The 26,844-nt window shown below is 46.8% G+C and overlaps 2 protein-coding genes across 9 annotated transcripts; one reads left to right on the forward strand and one right to left on the reverse strand.

The window, feature by feature from the left end:
- The first annotated feature begins 4 nt into the window (after positions 1 to 4).
- Hnrnpab (heterogeneous nuclear ribonucleoprotein A/B) lies at positions 5 to 6,122 on the forward strand. 2 transcript variants are annotated; one of them, XM_015492784.2, is made up of 8 exons: positions 5 to 246; positions 339 to 570; positions 1,352 to 1,520; positions 2,297 to 2,455; positions 2,657 to 2,788; positions 4,300 to 4,414; positions 5,109 to 5,249; positions 5,518 to 6,122. In XM_015492784.2, the coding sequence occupies exons 2-8, from the start codon at positions 362 to 364 to the stop codon at positions 5,586 to 5,588; spliced, it is 996 nt and encodes a 331-aa protein (XP_015348270.1). In that variant the 5' UTR covers positions 5 to 246; positions 339 to 361; the 3' UTR covers positions 5,589 to 6,122. The 2 variants fall into 2 exon arrangements, with proteins under 2 accessions (XP_015348270.1, XP_015348271.1); XM_015492785.2 differs by lacking the exon at positions 5,109 to 5,249 and having other exon boundaries at positions 6 to 246.
- Phykpl (5-phosphohydroxy-L-lysine phospho-lyase) lies at positions 3,526 to 26,793 on the reverse strand. 7 transcript variants are annotated; one of them, XM_048783938.1, is made up of 14 exons: positions 26,636 to 26,737; positions 25,657 to 25,854; positions 24,327 to 24,559; positions 21,257 to 21,331; positions 20,588 to 20,675; positions 20,394 to 20,510; positions 18,753 to 18,835; positions 18,274 to 18,499; positions 9,796 to 9,950; positions 9,297 to 9,386; positions 7,663 to 7,793; positions 6,639 to 6,707; positions 4,790 to 4,849; positions 3,526 to 3,926 (listed from the first exon to the last, which is right to left on the reverse strand). In XM_048783938.1, exons 2-13 carry the CDS (start codon positions 25,804 to 25,806, stop codon positions 4,839 to 4,841), a joined length of 1,428 nt encoding a protein of 475 aa, XP_048639895.1. In that variant the 5' UTR covers positions 25,807 to 25,854; positions 26,636 to 26,737; the 3' UTR covers positions 3,526 to 3,926; positions 4,790 to 4,838. The 7 variants fall into 7 exon arrangements, with proteins under 7 accessions (XP_048639895.1, XP_015348269.1, XP_048639889.1 ...); XM_015492783.2 differs by lacking the exon at positions 4,790 to 4,849 and having other exon boundaries at positions 24,327 to 24,486; positions 25,657 to 25,775; positions 26,636 to 26,793; XM_048783932.1 differs by lacking the exon at positions 4,790 to 4,849 and having other exon boundaries at positions 26,636 to 26,731.
- Between the last annotated feature and the right edge of the window lie 51 nt (positions 26,794 to 26,844).

Here is a 26,844-nt window from a genome sequence, read left to right on the forward strand (position 1 = left end):
ATTATAAAGAGCTCCACGAGTCGGCATTGTCAGGCGGCGGCACCGCGCGAGTCGGACCTGGGCTGTGGTCCGTGCGTTCTGTGTGGCGGCGGCCGAGGAGGAGGAGGAGGAGGGAGCTCCATCGGAGCGGCTCCGTCAGTGGACGGAGGCGAGGTCCCGGCAGCGCGAGCTTGAGCGCGGCCGAGCCCGCGGCGCCTTCCCCGGCGGGTGGGGACAAGTGGGCCCCGCGGCGTCATCGGCGGCGAGGTGAGCGACCGGGCCGCGGGAGGCGGGCGGGAGCTCGGGCAAGAGTCGTGCCGGCCTGACGCGCTATCGCCGCGTGTGGTCGCTCATTGCAGGAGCCGCCGCGGCCTGCCCTACCATGTCGGAAACGGGTGAGGAGCAGCCCATGGAGACTACGGGCGCCACTGAGAACGGACATGAGGCCGCTCCCGAAAGCGAATCGCCGGCAGGGGCTGGCACTGGAGCAGCCGCGGGGTCTGGAGGCGGGACCGCGGCGCCCCCAAGCGGGAATCAGAACGGCGCCGAGGGCGACCAGATCAACGCCAGCAAGAACGAGGAAGACGCGGGGTAGGTGCGGTCGCGGGCGGACGGGGGCGCCGCCTTTGTTCCGGGGCCGCCTTTTGTTGGCGCCACGCGGCGGGGGGAGGGGCGGTCGGACCGGACCCCGCCACGCTCACTGCTCAGCTCTTGAGCTGCTACTCGCTCTGGAGTTTGTAGGAGTTTGTTGGGTCGACTTTGGCGCCGCCCCGGGGCCGCCCGCGCGCTGCCGGGCCGAAGTCGGCTCCGGGGCGGGCGGCCCGGAAGAGGGAAAGCGCTCGGACCAGGTGCCCGGCCGGGTCTAGGGCTGCGCAGGGGCTGTGTGGGCGGAGTTGGCGCGCGCCGGGGCCCAGGCCTCCCTCCTCCGCCTCTTCCCGGGGGCGGAGTCATGGTCTGAACTCTGGGCGGTCTCGGCCCCAGGAAGCTTCGAGTTCCTTGAAACAAGTTCTTGGAGGTGGTGAAGACTGGAAGGGACGCTAGCCCATAGATTCGTGGTGGTTGGATACCTTATTTTCAGTTTTGAGTGGTCTGGGCCTATACCCTTGGCAACGTTTCCGTTTTCGCTCAGAGCCTGGGACTGCACGGTGTGGTTAAACGTCACTGAGATCAGAGGGCAGTGGGGTCCAAGTTGAATTGAGATTGGAGGACAATAGAATTTAACATTCCTTAAAATGTAGTGCCCTTGTAGACTCTTAAGGGTGGGTGTAGACTTTGTCTACAGGATGTTGGCTTTATAATCATTTCATTGAAAGCTTAAAATCACAGCTTTCTTACAAGATTTGTTGCCATGCATCTCACTCTACCATTTCAGAAAAATGTTCGTTGGTGGTCTGAGCTGGGATACCAGCAAAAAAGATTTAAAGGACTATTTTACTAAATTTGGAGAGGTCGTGGATTGTACAATAAAAATGGATCCCAACACTGGACGGTCAAGAGGGTTTGGGTTTATCCTCTTCAAAGATGCTGCCAGTGTGGAGAAGGTAAGCTGGGTATCAGCAGTCTCAATGTATAGGATTTGAAATCTAAAGATACTGTTGTACAGAATGTTTAGCTTGTGTGCTGTGCAGTTGAGTGCTTTGGGACAAGTAGGTTAGGACTGTCACATTCTTGTTTTTGAGGGATTAATACAGGTTTAATGGGAAGTAAGTGGTGAAATGGTTCAGGAAGAGTATTGTTGGTGTTTGTTTCTTTTTATGTGCGTATTTCTGGGCACCATGCTGAACATTTTACTGTGGGTATTAGAACTGAGTCTCTCAGATTATTATGAGGATAAGCGTTTAGCTCCATATAGGAAAAAACGAAATCCTAAGCCTCAAATTTTAGTGGAAGAGATCACGTAGTTACAGGTAGAGTGAGAATTCCAATCCCTAGCAGCCCGACTCTTAAGTCTGCTCATAATCACTGCTCCTTTATTGGAAAGAAATGGGCCCTACATTGGGACTTCTTGGGCAGGGTGGGTAAGGGCTCAGTGGACTATTACTGACTTTGGAGAAGTCATTGACTATACAATTAAAATGGATCCCAGCACTGGATGGTCAAGAGAGTTGGAGAGGAGAGGAGGGGACTGATTTATAGGTGTTTAGGTGAACCAGGTGTATTGGGAGCTTGGAGAAAGTGGGTTGGAAGATGGGCTGGGGTGGAGTTTGGAGGGCATGAAGCACATTTTGTGTACCTGTGTGGGAATCTTGAGGCTTAGAGAGAAGGGCCTCCATGGTCATTTACTGAATAATAATCTGATCCCTTCTGTTTGAAACAGGTCCTAGACCAGAAGGAACACAGGCTGGATGGCAGGGTAATTGACCCTAAAAAAGCCATGGCCATGAAGAAGGACCCTGTCAAGAAAATCTTTGTAGGGGGTCTGAATCCTGAAGCCACAGAGGAAAAGATCAGGGAGTACTTTAGAGAGTTTGGGGAGGTGAGTGTGGTGGCCTCATGAGTGGCCTGCCAGCTGCTCTGAGACTGCTTGCTTCCTTCTTGGTCCATCCTTGATAGTCTTGACTAGTTGGAGCCCTCAGTAGGGCTTTCTTACTCTCTGGCCTTTTAATGGGTCTTCTCTCCAATAGTTTATACGCATTGGTAGGAGGGGTTTGGTCCTGAGCATTGTTTGTTTTTACAGATTGAGGCCATTGAGCTTCCAATGGATCCCAAGTTGAATAAAAGACGGGGTTTTGTTTTTATTACTTTTAAAGAAGAAGATCCTGTGAAGAAAGTTCTGGAGAAAAAATTCCATACTATCAGTGGAAGCAAGGTATGGTGTTTTAGCTGTGTGTGCTCATCTTTCTGTTCCTGGAAAGTTGGCTCTTGCAGGTGTGGGTTAGGTTGGGCTATGTCAGAGATTAATTAGCAAGTTAGTTGTTCTCCAAAGTACGCGCTTGACTTGACTGGAGCAGGTGGTCTTTTAGAACTTATGCAATTCAATAGACTACCTTTTATGGTGAGGATTTTGAGGATTTGCCCTGTTCCTGATGACCTCTTTTTGTTCATCTTGGGATATATCCCTTTGGGCACTGCTCTAGACAATCCTTCCACAGGCAAAGATCCTAAAAGAGCATCTGGGGACCAGGCCAGCTTAAATCCAGGACCAGTTTTGCCTTCATATGTGGAGTCATGTGTAGTGAAAGGTGCACCTCCTCCCCTGAACTCTGGTAGAGGAGAGAATAGTTTAAGCTTCAGGATGGCAGTTAGCAGAGTTAAAGGTGTGGCCCTCTGTGGCTGGGTGTGGCAGGCTGTATGTCTCAGCAGGAGTGGAAGTCAGGTGGGACAGGTAGGGTGGGGCTTCTAGAAGTCCCCATCCTGACTAGGAGTTTAGAAAGCTCCAGATAGGGATTAGGTCCCTAAATGTTTTATAAAATAAGCAGGTGAGATGTGAGTTGTTCCTATAGTGGACAGTGACAGACTGCTTTATGTGCATGCGAACAAAGCAGTGGTAAGAGCCTCTAAGCTAACATTTTAATGGTGGGTGTTACAAATAAGTATTCAGTTGAGTGTAATCAACTCAATTTTTAATTAAATGGGTTAGAAAACAGACATCACTTAGCAGGTTCAAATGTCAATTAAATGTATCTTATGTGGGGACACACAATGTGTAGTGATTTTTACTGTTTTTAATGGAGGTGTCTGTCAATATTTTCCTTAAGTACCACTGATTTACTTTAACGGACACAATCCCCATCCCCTTGCCCAGTGCAGATGTTGGGCAGGAAGGAAACTGACCCTCTGGGCCTGTGGTGGGGATGTAGACATGGTCTTATCCCAACGGTTAGTGCTTGGAAGAGCAGAGGGATGGGTGGCAGTGTGGTCTCAGGCAAAGCCCCATGCTGAGCCTCAGAAACTGTGATGGAGGTCAGGGTTTTCTCAGTAGAGTATTTGGGTGGGATGAGTTTCTTCTGTAAAAAGAGAAAAGAAAGAAAAATGAAATGTCTCTAGTGCCCAAGACCTCTCTGAAAAGTCTCTGGTCGTCTTGTTCAGCAGGACAGAGGTGGTGCCAACTCCCAGGCCATCTGTCCTCTGTTCCCCTGATGTCTGGTGTGTCTTGCCCTCCTGGGCTGTAGTTGGTCCAGTGCATTTTCCTAGGAAAGGTTCTCTTAAAGAAAGGCCCTGGGTTTTAGTTGGTTTTAGGAGCTTTTAGCACACATGGATTTCTGCCCCAGCATATTTTGAGCAAATTGACATGCCCAGTCTGCCATCTGAGTGTTACAGTGAAAGTCTTTGTCCTGAGCTAGCCTCACTGGCCTGACCCACTGTCTTTTTGGCTTTTAGTGTGAAATCAAGGTGGCCCAGCCCAAAGAAGTCTATCAGCAGCAGCAGTATGGCTCTGGGGGCCGAGGAAACCGCAACAGAGGGAATCGAGGCAGTGGTGGCGGTGGAGGTGGAGGTAAGTGAAACTTCAGTGAAGATGGGTCCTGTTTCCCTGCCTGTAAGATGCCTTCTGTGCCTGTTTTGGGGTTGCCTCTGGTGTTCTGTGCAGCATGGGTGGGCAGGCAGGCAGTGTGTGAAATGGGAATGGGGCAGGAATAGGAATGGTTTTCCTGGGTCAGCTGTGTGCTTTTGCTGCTGTGGCTCCTGGAATGGAAGAGACCTGTCTGTCTTCACTTGTGCGGCTTGGGGCCCCAGGGCAGAGGGAGCATTTGCATTGCATTCTGGGCGGGGCATGATGGGTTGTGCTTGGCTCTGTGGCTGTCCTCTGAGTCTTGGTACACACAGGGGCCAGTGGGCAGAAGGGTAGGGCAGAGCTGTGCCAGGCGCTTACCTCCTTCCATCACAGGCCCTCTGACTCCAAAGCCTGAACTGCATCTTTTTCAAGGCCAAGCTGCCAGGGAGGGGTGGGGGTGATCAGAGGGTGACTTGAGTAAGCCACTTGTACCCCAGGTGAAGTTAGCATCCTGGCCTCCTGATCCGGTCTCAGGCCCAGAGCTGGGCCCAGGGCCCTCTAAAAACAGAAAGCAGCCCCATGGCTTCTGCCTGAGTTGCCATTGTAACCCCGCCACCCAAAGGGCAGGATTTCCTCCATCCTAGCTCCTGCGTGTGCTAAATGGTCCATGGGCCCCTGTGCCCTGCTCCCCCCACAGGTCAGAGTCAGAGTTGGAATCAGGGCTACGGCAACTACTGGAACCAGGGCTACGGCTACCAGCAGGGCTACGGGCCCGGCTATGGCGGCTACGACTACTCGCCCTATGGCTATTACGGCTACGGCCCCGGCTACGACTACAGTAAGTAGGAGAGGGAGGCCCTATCCAATCCCCCACCAGGGGGGCAGGTCAGACAGTGCAGGGGCCACTGGCAGCAGGGGCTTTGGAGTCAGATAGGCCCTGGCTCAGGCACTGGAGCTACCCAGTGGAGTTCTAGCTCCAGGGCCTCAGTACAATAGAGGTGATCCCTACTGTACAGGGTTGAGGATCCTGTGAGGATGCGTGTCAAGCGCCTGGCACAAGGTAAATGCTCAGTAAGTAGTAGCTGCTACGTTGTTCTTGTCCCTAGGTCAGGGTAGTACAAATTACGGGAAGAGCCAGCGACGCGGTGGTCATCAGAATAACTACAAGCCATACTGAGGCGGCAGCAGGAGCAGCTGACTGACTGACCGCACACGCTTTGTTGGATACGGAGTGAACGCAATTATGTACCAAATTTAACTTGGCAAACTTTCTATGGCCTGTCCCATGTGCATCTTATTTAAAATTTCCCCCCCGGAAATCACTCTCCTGTTTACTATTTCCAGAGCTCTAGTTTTAGGCAGCGTGTGGTGTCTCAGGCCAGAGCGGCATTAGGGGTTGATTTTATTACCAGGTTACCTAGAACCAGGTTGGAGGGTCTGCTTCCTGCTGCCGCTCTGCAGCCTGGACCTGTGGACCCTGGTTGTAAAGAGTAAAATGTATCTTAGGAAACCAGTGTCACCTTTTTTCCCACCTTTTAATTTTATATTATTTGTGTCATACATTTCCTGTAATGGAAGTGTTAATTTTACTGTACTTTTTGGTACCTTTTGGGAATCTAATGTATTGTAAGGTATTTTACACGTGTCCTGATTTTGCCACGACCTGGATATTGAAGCTATCCAAGCTTTTGAAATAAAAATTTTAAAACCCTCAAGCCTGGGTGAGTGTGGGATATGCCGTGAGACCTCTTACCCAGAGTATGGGTGCCAGGTGCTCTGGGGCTGGGGCCTTCTCCCATAGCGAGGTCTTTCAGGTGCTGACCCAGTTGTGGGTTACAGCTTGGATGAAGGACCTGACTACTGACCTTTTGTGAGCTGTTTTGGGTCTATATCCTCCATCTCTGGAGAGCATCCTGTCAGGCATACACACCCTACACATCCTTGGTTGGTTTTCTCAGCATAGAAAGCTCACTGAGGGAGGAAATGGCTATTCCTGCCCTCTCATCCTAGCCAACAAGTGCAGGCCAAGTTTTAGAGACTTTCTGGTGGGGATGGGTAGATAATACCCAGGGAAGTAAGAGCTTCCCACCTTTGAAGAAAGTAACCTGTGAGAAGGAGCTATTAGAACAAGAATGTTTTAGAAGGTTCATTTTGCTAAGGATAATGGCTGTTGATGGTAAGAAACAATCTCTGGGTCTCTTAAGAACAAGAGGCAAGGCCCACTCACCTGGAGGATGTTTGACTGAGCAGCGCTGAAGTCTCAATGTTTCACAACTTCTCACTTTCTCTTCCATATCTGAAAAAGACCACAAAGCCACCCCAATGGAACACCTTTCTCTGGAGCCTTCAGTGTCCAAAGCTGCTTGGATAGCAGTTTAGAGACTGGGCCCACCTACATGGCCAGTTTCATACCTGACCCTTACTCACAGAGGTGGGCTAGCAATTTCTTGGAAGGAAACCATACATACACCTGGAAAACATAAGCCAGCCCTCAGTTATCTTGTTACTTTCAGGCTGTGTCCAGGAGTCCTAAACCACTTCTGTAGCCAGTTAGCTTCTGGTTTGTTAGGCTCCCCACAAATAACACTATCCATCAGAACCCCTACCATCTCAAATTGTCTAGCAGGGATTGGACTTTGTTCAGCTCCAGGGCCCTGGGCATATGTGTATTCTGCCTGAGTTTAGCACACGCAGGAGCTAGGATGGAGGAAAGAAGTAACCCAGAGGTGGAAAGGAAAGATTGCTTTTGACATGTTCCAGATAATTTTGCCTATATGGGGGTCTCAAAGGTCTTCACAAATGGTATACAGCCTCAATAGGGCTTAATCTCAGTTTGGTAGAGATGTAAGTAGATTGAGGGGGATACACTGGGCTTATTTTTGACCATTCTAAGTGATTGGGGAAGAAGTTTATTGTTGTCCGGTCTCTGAACAAATCTCATTTCAGCCACCCCCCAGCTAGGTGAATGTGTTCCTAGCTTCCAGTATAGAAGGAAGCTGCTGCCATCTGTATCTCAGGGTGACTTTAAGCACATGTAATGGGGTCTAGCCCAGGTAGGTGGGTCTTGATGCCCAAAGGGCTAGAAAGCTCTTTTAGGTCCAGGCAGGAATAGGAGAGGCTTGGGCTGGAAGGCCCTTCACAAACTTGGTGTGTGTCTAAAGGATATCCTGTCTTCTTCTTCTGGGCTCTCATGCCCCTTAGTGCATGCTGGGGGCTCTAGATAACATGGTCAGTTGCTGTTCCAAGCTCACCTGTCAGAATGGCATCCAGCTTTGTCACCACCAGTTGTGCATTGTCCAGGCTGAAACACATTGGGGGCTTAAACTTCAGAATGTTCCTTCCAGGGCCATCAGCACTTAGCAAAATGTAGTTTTCCTTCAGCCTGTGAGGACAGGACACCCCTTTGACATTTAAGCCTTCTTCATCCTCACTTTGGCTTAATGTCCAGGATTCAAGCTACACTGTCTTCAGAGTCCTTCACCAGTCACTTCCCACCAAGACACTGCCCTGTTCACCCTGCCAAAGTCCTGCTCATCCTGTGGCCCAGCATTAATGGCCCTTGTCTGGAATGCACTTGCTCCTCTGAGTCTGCTGCCCCCCAAATGGGTCTGACTTCTCCAGTCTATACCAAGCCAAGACTGACCAGGGTTATCAACAATGCCTGCATTTCCCTTTTTTTGTGCATGGCTTATGGTGTGTAGTATGTCCCCTTTCTAATGAAACATGTCTAACATGAATGGAATGAGAATTCTGTAACATTTGCCAAGCTTCAGTAACTTCCCTCCCCATGCCTCCTAGGGTAACTTGTCATCCCAGACAGGACTATTAATTTCCCATTCTTTTTGGGAAGATGAATAATTTTTAATATTCCACATTAATATTTGGCCACTGACAAAAGGGTCTCAAATGATTTATTTGTGTTTTGACTTATGCTCCCATTCTTTTTTATTTTTTATTGTTAAAATATTACCAGGGGTGGTGTGGGGCTTGGTTTTTCAATTTGTCTTCTGGCTTCTTTTTCCTGTTCCATTCTTTGCAGCACATTGGAAAGAATAAAGTTTGAACTGTGGATTCTCCCCTGGGCCTAATCTAGCTCTGCCACCTAGCAGGGTCACTGCAGGTGGAACACCTGTCCCATATTTACTGTTGTGAAGGTGTAAGAATTAACCTGGTATCTGGCTTCTCTGCCACCTGACCATTCAGAATCCCCAAGGCTCATTGTGAAGATGTTGGGTGAGCTGGCAGGGACTGGCCACTGCAAACATTTGAGGGAAAGGATTTACATTAATATGGTATAGGGTGAAATAGCACACAAGATCTTGAATGTTTCATAATTTGAATAAAGGCATACCAGAGGGGGTTTCTGTTGGGGGGGGGCAGGTAGGAATGGGGAGTGGAGATAAAGAGGACAGTAATAGGGGAAGAGGTCCTGAGGCCTTAGGTCCTGCCTGGGGTTCAAGTGAAAGACCCCAGGTTAGGAGGCTGATAGAGTGAGCCCCAGCTGCACATCTCCAGTCCAGAAGAGGGGGAAACCATTCCAACAACCTGGCACTCTGGGAATGGGGAGTCCCCCCAGTCTTGGTGGTATAGTAGCCCTCAGATGAAGCTTTAGGAAAGCTATTTCCTTCTCCAGCCCTGTGTGAAATGTAGGGCTTCCTGGCATTGGGTACATGGCTGACAGCTATAATTTCCTGTCCTGAGAGCTCAGTTGAGAGGGTCAAATCAGCTGCCTCTGCCCCTCAGGCCCAGATACTATAGCTGTTTAGCCAGATTTTTGGGAACAGGGTGGACAGAGGGAGGCTCCCTCCTATTCAAGGCCTTAAGTTGTGCAAAGAGGCATCATGGTGATTTCTACTTTAGAAGGCAACTTGAAGGAAAAAAATACCTGGTTACCACATAGTCAGCCTCTTGGGTTGCTGGCATCCTCGTGGCCTCATCTTGGACCAGATCCACACCAATGAAGAGTCCAACACCCCTGGAAAAGTTGACATCTCAGAAGGCCAGGTCTAAAGGCCACCATCCCTACTCATATTCTGCCTGGGCCTCAACCAGACACCCCTGTTGGAACTATCTGGGACTGTCCCTGTGCCTCCTGTGGAGGCAGAGAGCCTAGGAACCCTTGGAATGGATGAAAACAGTTCTGGGGAATAAACTGGGAAGGGATGGGGGCTGGGTTGTGGACAGAGGAAAGAGGGTTGGGGTCAGCCTGTGCTCAGACTGAATCTGAGCTTTCTTCCCTAGAAAGTACAGTGTTGAGTAGCAGTTCCTCTGGAATGTGGACATAAAAATTCTTACCATCCATATTAGGTTGAATAATATGGACTATCCTGGGCCCTGGGAGGTCCTTGGTTATTGGGGGGTTGACTGCTGTCTCAGAGCCTTACCTGACATCACCAATGATAGGATGTTTGGCTTTTTGTTGCCTGAGAAGCTCCATCAGAAAGCTGCCCACACAGGTAGCATGAGCCTGTAGTCGCTCCTTCTCTAAGACATCCAGGACTGCCAGCCCCACAGCACAGGACACTGGGCTGCCCCCAAACTGAGCCAGGGGACAAAATATGTCAGATACCCAGTAGAGTGGGCCACACACCGCACAGAATTGCTACACTTCCAAAGGAAGCGACTGGAGCACAGGTCCTGAACCCCACAGGGCTCAGAGCTCTCAGTAGATGGAGATCTCCTGTGGTCCCACTGGATGTCCTACTTTCTGTGGCTTCAAGCCAGGTCAGGTATCCCTGGAAATGCAGTTAGGAGCCCCACAGAACCACTGGAGAAGGTGTGTTTCAAAAGAGCTAGTGCTGTCCCATCCTCCTTCAGAGGCCTTAGGGTGGCAAGTCATTGGCTGTGCCCAGATCCACAGCTCTGGACTGTACCCATCACATTTGTAAAGGAGGGTTCATAACAGCACACCACAAAGCTTACCAGGGAAAAGTCACTCTGGGTGGCATAAATTCACAGCTCTGTTGGCTGAGCCTGTAATACCCCTGCATTTTATTTGGCTTGTATGGCATTTCTAAAAGCTTGTGAATTGGGTTCATAAATTCTTGCAAGAGACTTCATACCTTTACTTCTGATAAAACAAACATGGCCTATCTGGCCACACAAGGACCAAGCAAGATCAGTGGTTCTCTTCAGGCAGTGAGTGCATTAGCTTGCTTTTCCTGTCCAGCCTGACCCCACAGGTGTCTGAATGGGACCTGTGTTTTAAAGGATCAGAAGTCCAGTGACTCCTGAGGTAGGGAGATCACAAAAAGGCCAGCCTCAGCAATTTAGCTAGGCTCTAAGCAACTTGATGAGAACATTTCTCAAAAAACGGACTGAGGATGTGGCTCCATGATAAAGTGCTCCCCTATGTTACAAAAACCAAGCTTTGGGGCTGGGTGTGTAGCTCAGTGGTAGTGTGCTTGCCTAGTTTGTGCAAGGCCCTTGAGTCAATCCCCAGTACTGCCAAAAAACAAAAACCAAGAAATTTAGGCATAACAATAATGATTTTTTTTAAGTGTAAGGTTGAATGAGATGCAACAAAGGTATGTACTTGTGCAACTTTCTCCACGATGGCTACAGAATATTTCCATCACTCCTCCAAGTTTCTTGTACTCTCACTCCTTCACTATTAGCCCCAGGCAACCATTGACCTGCTTTCTGTCATTCTAGCTTTGCCTTTTCTAGAATGTGATTTAAATGGAATTAAAGAATTATATATCCTCTTGTGCCTAGCTTTTGCTCATTGTTTTTGGAATTTGTCCATACTGTTATAAGTGTCAGTAATCTGTTCATTTTGTTGTATAATTATTCCATTTTATGGATCTGCCATAATCTGTTTATCTTCTGTTGATGGATCCTTTGGCTATTTTAATTTTTGGTTATTATGAATAAAAATCCTATGAATATTTGTACACAGTCCTTTTGTAAAAACTATGTTCTCATTTTGCTTAGGTAAATAGGTGTGGAACTGTTTGTTGGGTTTTAAGGTAAATGTATATTTACGTGAAAAAAACTCCATTCCCATCAGTCTGTGAGACTCCAGTAATGTCTTACTCGACATTTCATTATCATTTGGAATTATTATTTTTTTTTATTTAACATGAACTACAGGTTGATTAATCCTTATCCAAAATCTGAAACTTTACCCCACTCCCCATATTAGGGATTGAATCCAGAGCCTCATGCATGCTAGGCAAGTGTTCTACCATTGAGCTACAACCTCAGCCCTTTTTAATTTTGTATTTTGAGACAGGGTCTCGCTACGTTGTCAGGCTGAGAACTTGAGATCCTCATGCCTCAGCCTCCTGAGTTGCCTGGGATTACAGGCATGTGCCACCACACTTGGCTACAGCTCAGTAATTTTGAATTTAAAGACCAGAGTGAGAGGGCTGTGATTGTGGCTTAATGGCAGAGCACCACTTGCCTCACACATACGAGGCAATGGGTTTGATCCTCAATACCTCATAATTTATCTACAACTAAAAAAATATTTTTAAAAAAGCCAACTTGTTTTTAAAAAAAAGAAAAAGACCAGGTGAGAAAATTCCCAGAGGAAAAAGTGGGGGAAACAAATATAAAATGTAAATAAATCTAAGTTATATGGAAGATGGATGGAAGTGCTAATATCTGAATAATAGAAGTCTTAGAAGGAGAACAATGATATGAAAATGTGCAAGTAGGGGCTGGGGTTGTGGCTCAGCGATAGAGCACTTGCCTAGCACATGCGAGGCCCTGGGTTTGATCCTCAGCACCACATATAAATAAAATAAAGTTTTGTGTCCCAACTACAACTAAAAAATAAATATTAAAAAAGAAGAATGTGCAAGTAGTTGAAATAGATCTGGAATTAAAAAAAAAAAAACCTACCTCAGATGTAAAGAATTCACAGAGTATCAAAAGGAGAAAGGTGAAATGCATATATGGACATTATAAAATTTAAAATAAAGACAAAAGAAATTTTCAAGCTGGGTATAGTGGTGCATGCCTGTAATCCCAGCAATTTGATGGGTTGAGATAAGAGATTGCAAGTTTGAGGACAGATTTGGCAACTCAGCTAGACCCAGTCTCAAAAAGAGCTAGGGATGTGGCTCCCTGGCTCAGTGGTAGAGTACCTGGTGTTACTCCCCAGTACTAAAAACAAGGAAAACTGCAGAAATTTCCAAAAGAGCCAATTGCATAAAAAAGGAACAAGAATTGATGACTTAAAGTGATAGTGATGAAAATGACAGAATAAGGTCCCTGCCTCCCCGCCCCCCCTTTCCAAAATTCTCTCCTCCATAAAAGGAACAATACTAGCAAAACCCATCAGAACTCAGGAAATGGGTTTGAAAGGTCTTTGGAAGCCCCATTCTTTTGAGAACTCGTTTGATCTTCCTGGTGGCTCCCTGGAAGACCTCACACAAAAGGGGGAATTTAGTTGACATTGGAGGAGTTTGCCCAGTGTGAACAGCCTTTTCTCCAGTGTATTTGTTGATCAGAAGCAATAGTTTAACATCGTGGCTCACTATTGGGACAAACAGTAGATTAATAAAAAAATAAAATAAAAAGTTGGGAAATGAGATGTCTATAGGGACTCTGAAAAGCTAGCTCTGACATATTCCTAGTAATTTAAGGGGCATGCATATACTTAGGAATATGCTCAAGCCAAATATATGTGTATGCTCAGAAAGAACTGAAAAGCCCTAAACTCACCACTGGAAGGATTGCTCAAGTCCAGGAATTCAAGATGATCTGGGCAACACAGCAAGATCCCATCTCAAAACCAAACAACAAAAAACAAAAAGCCTGTAGAAACGTCTGGACACAATCAAGTAGACTAACATACAGTCCCAGAGGGGGAGAGAAGAGGCAGAAAATATTTAGTAAAAAGTCCTGTATAACTTAAAATGGACAATGTTTTGTTGTCCCCTCAAAATTCTTAGGTTGAAATCCTAACACCCAATGTGATGGTATTAAAAGGATAGGTAATCAGGTCATGAGGGTTGAGCCTTCATAAATAGGATTAAACTTTTTTAAAAAGACTCCAGAGAGCTCTCTTGCCCCTTCCATCATATGACGGTACAGTGAGAAGTCAGTTTTCTGCGACCTGGAAGAGGATCCTCGCCTGAATTCAACCATCATGACACCCTGATCTTAAGACTTTCTGCCTCTAGAACTGTGAGAAATTTTGGTTGTGTTTGAGCTACCCAGTCTATGGTAGTTTGTTATAACAGCCCAAACTGACTAAAACAACTTCAAGCAGCAATTAAGGCTGGGAGCAGTGACACTCCTGTAATCCCAGTAGCTCAGGAGGCTGAGGCAGGAGGATTTCAAGTTCAAAGCCAGCCTCAATTCAGCAATTTAGCAAGGCCCTAAGCAACTCAGTGAGACCCTTAATCTAAATAAAATATAAAAAACGGGCTGAGGGATGTGGCTCAGTGGTTAAGTACCGTTGGGTTCAATTCCTGGTACCAAAAGAAAAAAAAGCAATTAAGTTTCTTTTCACAAAACACAAGGTTCAGATTGAGTTTTTACCAAACTTTCAAGGAACAGGTCATTCTAATTTTATGTAAAGGGAAAGAATACTTCCTAATTCATTCTACAAGGCTAGCAAAACCCAAGTTACAAGAAAAAAATTCTAGTTAAATTTTACTCCTGAAAATAGATGCCAAATTATAAATAAAATATAAGGAAGTAGAATATAATAGTGCATAAAAGTGAGAGTATCCCACACTCAAGCTGGATTTGTCTCAGGTATATAAAGATGGTTTATATAAAAAATACAGCTGGGCACTGGTGCCACATGTCTGTAATCACTGTGATTTGGGAGGCTGAGGCAGGAGAGTCTCAGGTCAGCTTTAGCAACTTAGACTCTGTCTCTCCCACTTATGTATGACCTTTGGTTACTAAATGGAGGTAGCATATCATATATATATATATATATAGGGTTGGGAATGTAGCTCAGTGGTAGAATGGCCCTGGTTCAATTCCCAGTGTTGCTAAAAACTAAAAAAAAACAAACCCAAGCAAATATTATCTGTTTATTTATTGAGGTGCTAGAGATGAAACCCAGGGCCTTGCATATGCTAAACATACATTCTGCCACTGAACTACACACCCTCAGGCCACAAACATCATCCTAAATGGATGGATACATGCATTCCCATAAATTGAACAAATATGCCTCATGTCCTATTATTTATTTTGTAGTGGAAGCCTCTCATCCTGTGTAATTAAACAGCTGACATTATTTGGTGATAAGATTATTTATACAGGAAAAAAAAAAAACTTCCTCTAATTCTTAGACATAATAGAGTTTAGCAAGAGAATGTGGATAGTCCATAGTTTTTCTTTTTTGGTATTAGGGATTGAACTCGGGCACTGACCACTGACCCACATCCCCAGCCCTGTTTTGTATTTGTTTAGAGACAGGGTCTCACTGAGTTGCTTAGCACCTCGCTTTTGTTGAGGCTGGCTCTGAACTTGTGATCCTCTTGCCCCAGCCTCCTCAAGCCTCTAGGATTATAGGTGTGCACCACCGTGCCTGGCTGATTTTTTATAACAGAACCAAACAGTAAATATACACACAAGTCACCATTTATGATGGCGAATATATTCAATAAAAAATCTAGCAGTGTGCACGATTTTTTAAAAAAAATACCTTTATTTTTATGTGGTGCTGAGGATTGAACCTAGTGCCTCACATGTGCTAGGCAAGCACTCTACCACTGAGCCACAACCCCAACTCCTATATGTAAGATCTTTATAGGGAAGATTATAAAACATGGAAAGTTACACCATGTTCCTGAATAGGAAGATTCAATATTGTAAATAAAGCTTTTCAAATTGACCTATAGTTCAAGCAGTTTCCCTAACAAAATTCCAACAGGGCATTTCTTAAAGTGTTTATAAAGTGAGAGAGAAAACATTTCTTGAAGTTTATAAAGTGAGAGAGAAAAAGTGGTCAGGAATAGTCAGAACTCTTCTGAGCATGAAAAAAAGGTAAGAGGGACCTTCTTTATATCAGATAAGAACATATTATGAAGCTCATAACAGTAATAAAGTAACGTGATACAAGAAGAGAGACAAGTTAATCAAAAGAGTAGAAATAAAAGCTCTGAAACAGACCCACTTATGTATGTTATGTATGACCTTTGGTTACTAAATGGAGGTAGCATATCAGTGAAGTATAAAGGGATCAGAGAAAAATGATGATTCCTGATGTACACCCTACATTAACTCCAGACAGATTAAGGACTTGTATGTCAAAACACTTAAAATATTGATAGTATATTTTAGATATTTAGATCTCGAAGTAGGGAGAGATTTCTTTGACAATAAATGAAAAACTATAATAGAAAAGATAGGTCAATGATGTTAAAAATTGAAAACTGGTTTATCATAAATACAAAAAGTTGAAAAGCCAGGTTATTAACTGGATGAACATATTTATAATATACACATTGACAAAGAATTAGTTTCAAGAATATATAGAGGGGCTGGGGCTGTAGCTCAGTGGTTGAGCGCTTGCCTAGCATGTGTGAGGTATTGGGTTCGACCCTCAGAACCACATATAAATAAATAAATAAAGGTATAAAAAATACAACATTTAAAAAAAGTATATAGATATGTTTGTGTAGGTATACACACAAACATACAGACACGTGTACACAGATATACAAAATTCCCACAAATAAGAAAATCATCAATAATTTTAAAATATGAAAAAAACATGCATTTCACAGAAGAGGAAATGCATGGTCAATAAAATTAGGAGATGCTTCATATAATTTGAAGTTAGGGAACAGCATACCAAGTCCATATTGGCTACCATTCTACATGGTTCTTAACTGGCAAAAACTAAAAGGTGTTGATGAGGACATACATTGCCAGTGAAGGGTCTTGTGAACTATTTTGGAAAATGGATGCCATTGTCTCTTAAAATTGAGGGTGGATACAACCTCTGTGACCTGGCAGTCTTACTCTTAGGTTAATTCATAACCTATCCTTTCACTTCTAAGAAAAACTCGGCACAGGAGCCCAGTTCATAATTGCCAAAAACATGGAACAACTTCAAAGCACATTAATGGGAATGGATGAATAATCTGTGGTACGTTAACACAGTGAGTATTATAAAGCAAATTACAGTGAAAAGCAATATGGATGAATCTTAGTAATACAATGCTAGGTGAAAACAACAAAATCCAACTAAATTCAGCAAACAACTAGAATAAATAATGAACTTAGGATTCAGAGTGATAGTTATCTAGGTGATGGAGGCAATGAGATGGTTTGGGGCCAAATAAAAGAATAAATGTAGGTTATCATCAAGGTCCTAACTTTTATTTGAGATGATGTCCTCCCAAGTTGTTTGTAACATCAATAAGGTAACGCAGGGACAGATGATGAGAGTATTTTATGAAACAAGGGTTATACTTAAATCTAGTTATGTGCACTTGATGTTCCAAGTAAAACACGTATATGAAACAAAAACTCCAGGATCAAGCTTCACTGGGTCATTGTCTTTCATCAAATACAACACTTCCTTTTTACACAGCAAATACCTGCTCATTATTCCAGATTTGGCTTTGGGCTCATCTTCCACACAATGCCTTCACCACTTGTCCCACACCACTTGGCCTACCTCCTGTCTGGGGCGCCCCCTTTGCTCTCACAGTGCCATGAACACTATTTCCATTAAGTCATCTTCCACTGATATCATGATGGTACCATGACCCTGTCTCCCCTGACAATGAGCTTGTTCAGAGGGCACAGGCACTGTTTGTGTCACCTGGGCACACAGTGACAGTCTGCTGAAAGCACCAGCCAAAATGTTACTTTTTTTTTCCCCTTGTGGTACTTGGATTGAACTCAAGGCCTCAAGCATGCTAGGCAAGAATGGGACCATTCTTTACCACTGAGCTATATCCCATCCCTTTTATTTTAATATTTAACCCAGGGGCTCTCTACCACTGAGCCACAGCCCCAGTTTTTTTTTCTTTTAATTTATTTTGAGATAGGGTCCTGCTAAGTTGTCCAAGCTGGCTTCAAACTTATGATCCTCCTGCTTCAGCCTCCCCAGTTGCTGGGATTACTGGCTTGCACCACTGTACCCAGCATTTCCCTCACTCTCAATGACCTTCTCTGCCTTATTTAGCCATCCTGAAACTGGTTTAAGCTCTGGAATGTTTTGATCTCTAGTTCAAACTGCCTCTTTTTGACAGTTTAGTGGATCTTCAGCTCTGTCCTTTCCTGTTCTTCCTGTGGCCTAAGCACAGATTTGGGCCTCCTTTCCTGCCTGTTACAGTCTTCTGTGATTCTGTCTGCATCTTTCCAAAAATTACTTCAGACCTCATCTTCCATGATTAAAACCCTCTCACTGGAACTCCAGGTGTAGCTTAGTGGTAGAGTGCTTGCCTAACCTGCAAGAGGCCCTGAGTTCTGTCCTCAGTACTGCAAAACAAACACACCCTTCACAGTTCCTCACTGCCTTTGGATCATTTTAGATTGTCTCTGCAATGAAACTATGGCTGACCACCATGCTCTACTTGCTTACACTGCAATCTCCATCTTGGGAGCCATTGAACAAGCTATTGGGTCAACTTCAGTTAGAGAAAGCTCTTGATCCTGTATCACAAAGACAGGAAACATAAAGCTACCCTCTGACGTGAAATCTGTTCCTGGGTTATCTGTTTCCCTAAAAAACTCAGCTCCTCATGCAGCTGCTCAGCTTTCTAGCTCCAGCACCTGCCATAGGGCCTAGCACACTGTAGGCAGCTTTGCTGCTCTTTCTTAGAATCTCTGCACTGGGCATAGTACTATCCCTGCCACCTTTACTATGGGTAATCTGGAGTCTAGTAAAGCCCATGGTGTTCCTTTGCCCTGGAGCCTTCACTCACCGTGTTGAAGTATTCGACGCCGGTGGCTTCAAATGCCCTTGACACAGCTTGGGTGGTGGCCACGCAGGCAATTGGGTGGCCATTGCCAATGGACTTGCCCATGGTGACAATGTCAGGGACAAAGTCTTCCCCCTGCAGCTGGAAGGCCCAGAAGTGCTTGCCTACTCTGCCAAAGCCAACCTGGATCTCATCTGCGACAAAGACCCCTCCAGCCCTGTGGATGTGCCTGTGGTGGAGGACAGATGGCCATCGGGGCTTTGGTGAGAGGAATTTAACCAGGAGTTGGGAGGTCTTAGGGCTCTGAAGCTGGATCTACCAGCAGAAAGGTGGGGTGGTGGAGGGCAGGGGGAATGGGCAATGGCTAGCCTTCTCTAGGCCATCATTTCTTTAAAATATTCTGGCAAGCAGGTCAGGCTGTGGTTGGGATTAGGAACACAGTTTTCTGCCCTCCCTCTAGCAGGTGCTGCCCACCTACTTACTCTGCTACTTGGGAGAAGTAACCAGCAGGGGGAATGATCTGCCCTCCCACGCTGGGCAGAGACTCCACGAAGAAGGCTGCAATCTGTGGATGAGACACATTGGGAACACCACCAGGCAACTCGGTGTGCCCTGCTGATGCTGGCTCAGCGGTAGTCCCCAGCAGGACCAGACGCCATCACTGATGTACCCTCCTTTGGAGCCCAGAGGAGCCCATGTCACATCTGATGGTTTGAGACTCGGGTTTTCTTTTAGGTCTCAAACCAACACTTACATATGGATGCCTCCGTCCCCTTGTTCTTGGTGTGTCCCTAACTATAAATTCACTGGTATGCCTGTTCCTTTCTTCCCCTCTCTGGTGACCAGTACCAATCTCATCCCTCCAGCCTTGGACAAATATGGTCCCATTCTTGATTGCCCCCTCCCTCATCTAATCAGTCATGCTGATATGGATTCTACTTCAGTAACATCTCTGAACTCACTACTTCCTGCCTCCCAGAGGACTTGCCTGTTTCTGCCTTGGCCTCATAGTTGTCATCTACTCAACTGGACACTTCTACAGTGTCTCTCTCACAAGACCACAGGGGTGACACTACAAGCCAGAAAGTTGAACTCTTTGCTGTCCTGCTTAAAACCCTTTACTGACCCCTCTGCTCACAGCCATGACTTCCCAACTGTGTTCTGCCTGGGAACTGCTTCAGAGGCCATTGGTAGGATGTGGGGAGGGCTGATTGGGTGGGAAACTGATCCTCTACCTCTGCTGCAAACAGAGCAATGTTCTTTCCAGGTTTTATGGAAGTGGCTGCACAGCATCTGAAATCTACAGGTCAGACTTTCTTGGTCTGATCCTGCTAACCCTTCTGGTCCCACAGCCCACCTTTCTTTGCCATGTATCCTGTGTTTAGCTCTGTCACTCCTTCAGTGAAGTATTCCAGAAAGTCTTCACCCCAGTCACCAAAACTGCCCTTTGTGGGTGCTGTTCTGGGTCACAGCACATTTCTCCTGTCTCTGCTTGTCCACTTCATTTCCACTATACTGCCCTGGTCAGGCTTCCTCATTGCTCACTTAGAACCAACACAGCCTCCTCAAGATCCCTCCTCTCAGGATATCCCATTCACATCCATCCCACACAGCTGGGATAGATGAGAGAACAGCTCAGCCCTGTTATCGCTCTCCCTCTTAAAGCCCTTCACTGACACTCATGGTCTCCAGTGCAGAGTTCCAGTCACTCACCACAGCATTGGGATCCCCTGGCAGATGGGTCCTGTCTGCCTCTTCAGGCCCACCTATCTCCACACCCACAGTTCCTCACCTCTGCACAGGCTATCCTGTTTAGGAGGCCCTTCTTCCCCTGCTCCCCGCCTTGAGTAGCTAATTCCTACTCACCTTTTACTATTGCAGTCAGGTAGTACCTTCTGCAAGGACCTGCCTTCGTGCCCACATAAGTCCTCCCTGGGCCTTGGATGCCTATAACATCTAGGATGTTCTCACCAAAATTCTTGGCTGGGCACCTATTAGCCCCACCTCATGCACACACTAAATTCCAAGAGGGCAGGGCCTCATTCTGCTTTCCCTCTAGGCATCTAGCACAGCGCAGGTAACAGTGGTGGTGACATTCACTAGACTGTTGAGGGTGTGGTTACCTTCCTGCCCTTCTCCTGTGCATTGCTGACAACACGTTTCACTTCATTGGCATAGGCCACAGCTGGATTGGGATGGTCCTCTCGGTAAGGGCCCCGGTAGGTGTCTGGGAGAGGTGCCTGTAGGGAGTACAAGCACTTTGTCATTCTGGCTTTGGGGTGGGCACCAACCTGTTGCCATTGTGGGTAGTGCATACCACATGGACCCACTCCTTCTGGCCATCCAGGTACCGGAACTTGTATGGACTGATGTCAATCAGGGAGCTCAGGTGACCGTGATAAGCACTGGGGAGAAAAAGGGAGGGCTCAGGCCCCAGTAGCATGTTCTTATGATCTAACCCTGACCACTGCCTATCCACTGCCAAAGGCAACACAAAGACCCCCAGCTCTTGGGCTGGGAACAAGCATGGGCCTTGTAGTAAGACTTCCTACAAGGCCACTAACTGGCCATGTCAAAATACTGATTGCTTAATCTCTCTGGGTCCAGTTTTCTCCTCTGTGAAGTGTGTTTATGGCGTCTCCTTCAGGGTATAATGTATCTTAATTGGGCTAATGCTCTAAGCCCAGGCCTGGGTCTTCTGCACATCAGATACTCAATACATAGGAGCTATAGCTGGAACAGTTTGAATATCTAAATGAAGGACTTTCAATTCCTTACAAAGCATGTCCTCCTCCCCAGGAGCTGCCCTCCCGGGACAGTGGCCTGATGATAGAGTCCCTGGGAGGTATCTTTGGGGCATAGTCCTGTGCCTGTCATGTTTCAAGGCTTTCATCCTCTGTCTAAGGTAGCCAAGGTCAGAGTCTCACTGATCCTCAATAAGCCTATGGGCCTGAAAGTGGCAGGCAGGGCTATGAGTTTCACTTACTGGTCTAATACCACCACGTCCTGGTGTCCCGTGTATTGGCGAGCCAGCCGCAGGGCCAGGTCATTGGCTTCTGACCTATAACAGTAAAGGTGGGCACGGCTTGGACAGTCACTCAAAGGTTCTCCACAGAGAAACCATGTGAACAGAGGAACCCTTCCAGCAGCAAGAAGATTCTTGGACTTCATTCATTTAGTCATTTGTTTGATAGACATAAAGTGCCTCCTATATGCTCAGCCCTGTTATCACCCTCCCTCTTAAAGCCCTTCAGTGACACTCTGGGGTAAAAAGAGTAGGTAAAACAGGAGGCCCTGGCCTCCTTGAAACTTACATTCTGATGTGTCATGAAAGCCAAAAAAACAAAGAGTGATCATTTTTGTAAGTGCTAGCTGTGGGTCCAGCATACTAAGGGAGAATCGGATGGGCGCTACTTTAAATAAGAATGTGTTAGGGGTTGAACTGTGTTGCTCCAAAATTGTTATGTTGAAGCTCTAACTCCCAGTATCTTATATGTGACTTTATGTGGAAATAAAGCTTTTGAAGAGGTAGGGTAAAAGAAGGGCTTCAGTGTATCCTGATCCAATCTGACTGGTGTCCTTAGAAGGAGAGGAAATCTGGATGCACAGAGACATCAGGGATGTTTCCACACAGATGAAAGGCCACATGAGGGCACAAGAAGGAGGCAGCTCTCTGTGAGTCAAGGAGAGAGGCTTCAGAAGAAACCAATCCTACTGACACCTTGATCTTGGACTTTTTGCTTCTTAGAAATATGATATAGTACACTTTATTGCTGAAGTCCCCTAGTCTAACATTTTGTTATGGCCACCCTAGCTAGGGTCAAGAGTGGCTCTTTAAGGAGGTAACACCTGAGTCTTGAGGGAGACCATTCCAGGCAGAGGGAGCAGCATGCACAAAGGCCCTGATGGAGGCAGGAACCTGTGTCAGAGAAGCAAGAGAAGCAAGGCCAGAGCCTAGGGAGGGCAAGCCAGGAGAAGTGCAGAGTGCTGCAGGGGCCACATTCACAGGACTGGGAAGGAGTCTGGGTTTTCTTTTCAGTGACAACAAAGCCAATGAGGAGTTTTAATCAGAGAAAGCACATGATTCAAATCCCATTTTAGGAGGCAGTCTGTAGCTATATGTCAAAAGGGAATGAAAGTGGAAGTGAGGAGACCTAGGAGGTCCAGGTGAGAGCAGGGGATGGGGAAGTGCTTGGAGTAAAGGGATTTTTTGGAGACAGACAAGATGGGACTGAAGCAGAAATGCATGTATTTAGTTTCTGCCTTGAGCAGAGATGTGGATAGTGATGCCATTTATGAGGTGAGCTGATGTGAGGATGGCAGTGGTGGGGCTGGGAAGGCCGGGAGTCGGTGGCTGGGAACATCAGGGAGAACCAGTGTAATGGTCTCACACTAGGTGTCGCAGAAGACATGTCTTGATTGTTTCTGGATATGTGAAGTTGGAGACGTTTGTCAGATGTCAAATGGACAGTTAGAACCTTGAGTCTGGAACACATGGGAAGCATCTGGGCTTGTGATATAAATTGGGAGTCAGCAGCACACGGATATTTAATACTGAGGGAATGGATGAGATCATGGAGCAAGAGGACTCAGAGAGAAAAAAAATGGCCCAGGACCAGTCCAGAGGAATATAGCAAGAGGTATTGGCAAAGGATTCAGAGGGGAGTGGCCAGAAAAGCTGGCAGGATACCAGGAAGGCACCAGAAACCAGAGGAAAAAATTTCCAGAGCACGGTCACTCTGTCAAATATTGCTGGAAGACAGATAAGTCAAAGGTAGCCAAGATTACTGGATTTGGTAACATAAAAGTCATTGGCACCTACACAGAATGAATTTGGTGGGTTAATAAGCCAATAGGAATAGCTCTTCCTCCTCTGCTGAGAAAGTACCAACCCTGCACCAATTCCCTGCTCTTCCAACTGGGGTTCCAGTTTAGTCTGTCACTTCTTAGCTCCTTTCTTTAACTGTTTCCTTATCTGTCAAATTAAGATTGTAAATTTTACTTCCTAGAAGTAATTCAGGGAACTGATGAATGATAAATGGCAATGGCAATAATAATCATCATTACTAGGCTGGGCAAGTGCTCAGTGGTAGAGAGATTGTCTACCATTTATAAGGTTCTGGGTTGCTTCCATACCACCATAAAAACAAACAAAAATCACTACTATAATCCAAATGCCACTACCTACAATTGTTGGAATATTCTCTCTCAGATATGCCATGATCATCTGCCTGATTCTGCTGTCACTGCCACTCTCATTGTAAGCTACAATCACCTCCTGGCCCCTGAATTGGCACCAAACCCTGTCAACTCTTGCTTTCTGCCAGCCCTGATGACATCACTTCCCTAACTAAAACCCTCTGATGTCTTCCCAGTGCTCTGAGGATACAGTGTCCTCACTTGATGGATAAGGTCCTTGGGTGATGGGCCCTGGGTCCCTCTCCAGAGTTAGCTCACACCCTTTCCTCTTCCTCTTTCAGTTCTTCAAGTGTGCCAGGATGCTGTGCCCCTTCCTATGACAGGGCCTTTGCACAAGCTGTTCCGTGTGGTAACCGACCTAGACAAGAGTATTTGTGGTGGAGTAGGCAGCACCCTTCCTTCCTTTTCCCCTAGTTTTCTCCTGAGCTTTTAGCTTAACATTGTTTCCTCAGGGAAACCTTCCTGACCTTCCAGAACAGGTCAGGTCCCCCCAAATTTTTGGGCCTCATTATACCATATGCTTTTTCTCCAGACAATAACTTTTCTTGGTAATTTTATATTTCTTTGAAGAATCATTTGATGTTTCTGCTTCTACTAAGTAGGGGTCTTTGGGCCTTATGGAAGGCAGAAATAAAGGAACACATTAATTCATCAAGCCCCAACAATGATCCTGGAAGAGAGGCAATGGCATCCTTTACTAAAAGAGAAGAAAACTGGATCCAACAGAAAAAGAACCAGGATCCACACTTAGGAAGCACAGGAGCCTTTCCCTGAAGCCTACACCATGCTGTGCCTATGTGAGTGATTCTTCTTTGGTGCCTCACTCTCTTGCTAGGGGCTGGCTGCAGTTCACTTACCCGGAATTCAGGAAATAAAACACACAGAGCTTCTCTGGCAGGGTCTCCGACAGCCTCTGTGCATAATCCACGATGTTGTCGTGAAGGTATCTGCTGTTGGTGTTGAGCACCTGGTTCTGTTCATGTGCAGCTTGGACCACGAGAGGGTGGCAGTGCCCGACTGCAAGAGGGCCACCTCCATCAAATGGCCGACTCCACTCGGCCAGTCCCACTGGGCCTCCCTCAGCCCCATTCTGGAAATCCAGCCAGGGGAGACGCAGTTACAAAGGGAGAGGTGGAAAAAGATGAGTTTAAGATGGGAGCGGGGGTGGGGTGGGGGTGGGGGTGGGATGGGGATGATAGATCTGGAAAGGAAGATCTAGAAAGAAGTTCCTGGGATTCCAGCAGAAGGAAAAGATTCTCTAGCAGAAATCCTATTTAGACAAACTATGCCTTTAAGGAGGCTTCTGTAGGCCTTTTCCTTGAGAGGCAAGGATCAGAGGTGATTGTCACATGGCTTGACTTGACCAGTTGGTGGGGGCTGGAGGTAATCTTGATTGCCAAAGGCCAAGGATAATAACAAGGAACATGCACTAGAGCTTGCCTAACATCAGGCACATTCAAAACTAAATTTTGTTAGTTAACACATATTTCTCCAGAATACTTGGAGGTGAATGTCTAGTAGTACATGGTCTATTATGCAGACGAGCAAACAGGTATAGAGAATGAAATAACTTGTTCAAAATCACAAAGTTGGTAAGTTAGCAAAAACTAGAGCCCTGGCTTTTTAAAAATATATATATTTTAGTTGTTGATAGACCTTTATTTTATTTATGTATTTATACGTGGTACTGAGAATCAAACCCAGTGCCTCACACATTCGAGACAAGCCCTTTATCGCTGAGCTACAACTCCAGCCCTGAGCCCTGGCTTTTAACCTGTTTTATTCACCTCCATTTTGCCTCCTAATTCATGGACTCCTTTTCTTCCATCAGTTCTGGCAGTCCTAGCTGAGTGACTGAATTTCTGCTTCAATTTCCTTACCAGCACCTGAAATGGTCAATGTAGCTGAATCCCTGCCATAATCCCTGCACTTGGCGATGACTGTGCTGCAGTGCTGTTCATGGCTGGGCTGTTTGTCACCCTCTGAGCTCATCATCAGTCCCAGGTGGAACTGAATCCACACACCTAGACCTCTGACTCCTGCCTGAGACTTCTACTGCTACTTGACAAAGACTCGGCGTTCTCTGCACATGGATGTGAGTCAGCTCAAGCCAGGCTCTCTACAACTGGCATCAGATTCACAGCCTCAGCCTCCTCTCCTGCCCCACCAGCCTGAGGTGATACTGACCATGAGCCACATTGTTGATGCAATCGATGTATTCTCCCCCTTGTTCATCATACAGGTATTGCCCTTGGCCACGGACAATCTTAACTGGATCCTCAGGGAAAAAAAGTCTGCAGGAAGAGCTGTGGGGACAGACCAGAGGTGGACAGCCATGTCTGAAGACCTGAAGGGACCACCTACCTCCTCACCTCTTTCTGGTTTCTGGAAAGAACAAAAACTTTAAGGACAAAGTGCTCTTTCCTTGCTGCCAGGCTTCTCATTCCATAGTAAAGAAGGAAAAAAATGGGGCAGGAAGTTGCTAAGACTTAAAATTGTTTAAGTCATATTAAGCCTCAGTGGCCTTGCTCATTTCCCTGTGTGCCCACATCAGTTGCTTAGATCCTGGGAAAAGGAACTGCCCCAGTCAGACCCACGGGGACCCTGTATGGCTGTATAAGGAATGGCACCCTTAGGTAGCTGTCTCTCAGCCCTAAAGATTCCTTGCCAGTTAAGTGGCCCTGTTGCCCCAGATGTGTGCTAGTCTTGAGCTCTGGCTGGAGGATGCCTTCTCCTCCCCTGCCATGTCCCACTGAGGGCCCCTCTCGCAGGTCAAGTGCATACTTCCTCTAACGCTGTGAAGGACTCCCCACCCCACCCTCCGTCTGAACTTTCAGCCCTCCCAGGATCACTCTCAAGTCAGGTCCTGGTCGTGCTGACGGGCCACCAGTGGGCGAGGTCCGCCCAGGTGCTAGGGCAAAGGCTGTCTCCCCAGGCGCCCGTGGCGAGAGCTGCGGGGAGGGTGACATCGGTTCCCGAGCCTCAGGGTGGGCCCAGGAGCCGGCGGGAAGCCGCTGCGAGGAAGCCGCTGCGGGAACCGCCTGCCCAGGACTGCAGAGCTTCAGAACACGAGGGGTTGCGGCCCAGATAAGGCCGGGAGGGAATGGGAAGTCGCGGGCTCTGTGCCGAAGGCGCGCGCGCGTCGTGCGTGCGCGCGCCTAGGTACCTGAGGAGCCGCTGCCGCAGGGACAGAGTGTCTGCCTTGGCGCGCTGATCGGTGGCCATGGCGCTGCGCTGTCAGTCGGTGCAGAGACACAGCGCAGAGAGACTAGGCCGCGCGCGCTTGGAATCTAGGGCCCCGCCCCGGCCCCGCCCATGCCTCCCCCGAGACTTTGGCCTCAAGTTTGCATCTCGGGCCCCGCCCCCAAGTGGCCC

This window comes from Marmota marmota, unplaced genomic scaffold (assembly GCF_001458135.2).
Source record: "Marmota marmota marmota unplaced genomic scaffold, marMar, whole genome shotgun sequence".
Classification (NCBI taxonomy): Eukaryota; Metazoa; Chordata; class Mammalia; order Rodentia; family Sciuridae; genus Marmota; species Marmota marmota.

Excerpts from the sequence above, each read along its gene's own strand:
- Hnrnpab (XM_015492784.2), top strand. The coding sequence starts at position 362 with ATGTCGGAAACGGGTGAGGAGCAGCCCATGGAGACTACGGGCGCCACT. Across the intron at positions 4,415-5,108 it reads TGGTGGCGGTGGAGGTGGAG|GTCAGAGTCAGAGTTGGAAT; the intron begins GTAAGTGAAACT and ends CTCCCCCCACAG. Across the intron at positions 5,250-5,517 it reads CGGCCCCGGCTACGACTACA|GTCAGGGTAGTACAAATTAC; the intron begins GTAAGTAGGAGA and ends TCTTGTCCCTAG.
- Phykpl (XM_048783910.1), bottom strand. The coding sequence starts at position 25,806 with ATGGCTGTCCACCTCTGGTCTGTCCCCACAGCTCTTCCTGCAGACTTT. Across the intron at positions 24,560-25,656 it reads CATCAACAATGTGGCTCATG|AATGGGGCTGAGGGAGGCCC; the intron begins GTCAGTATCACC and ends CTGGATTTCCAG. Across the intron at positions 21,332-24,326 it reads TTTTATTTCCTGAATTCCGG|GTCAGAAGCCAATGACCTGG; the intron begins GTAAGTGAACTG and ends TTACTGTTATAG.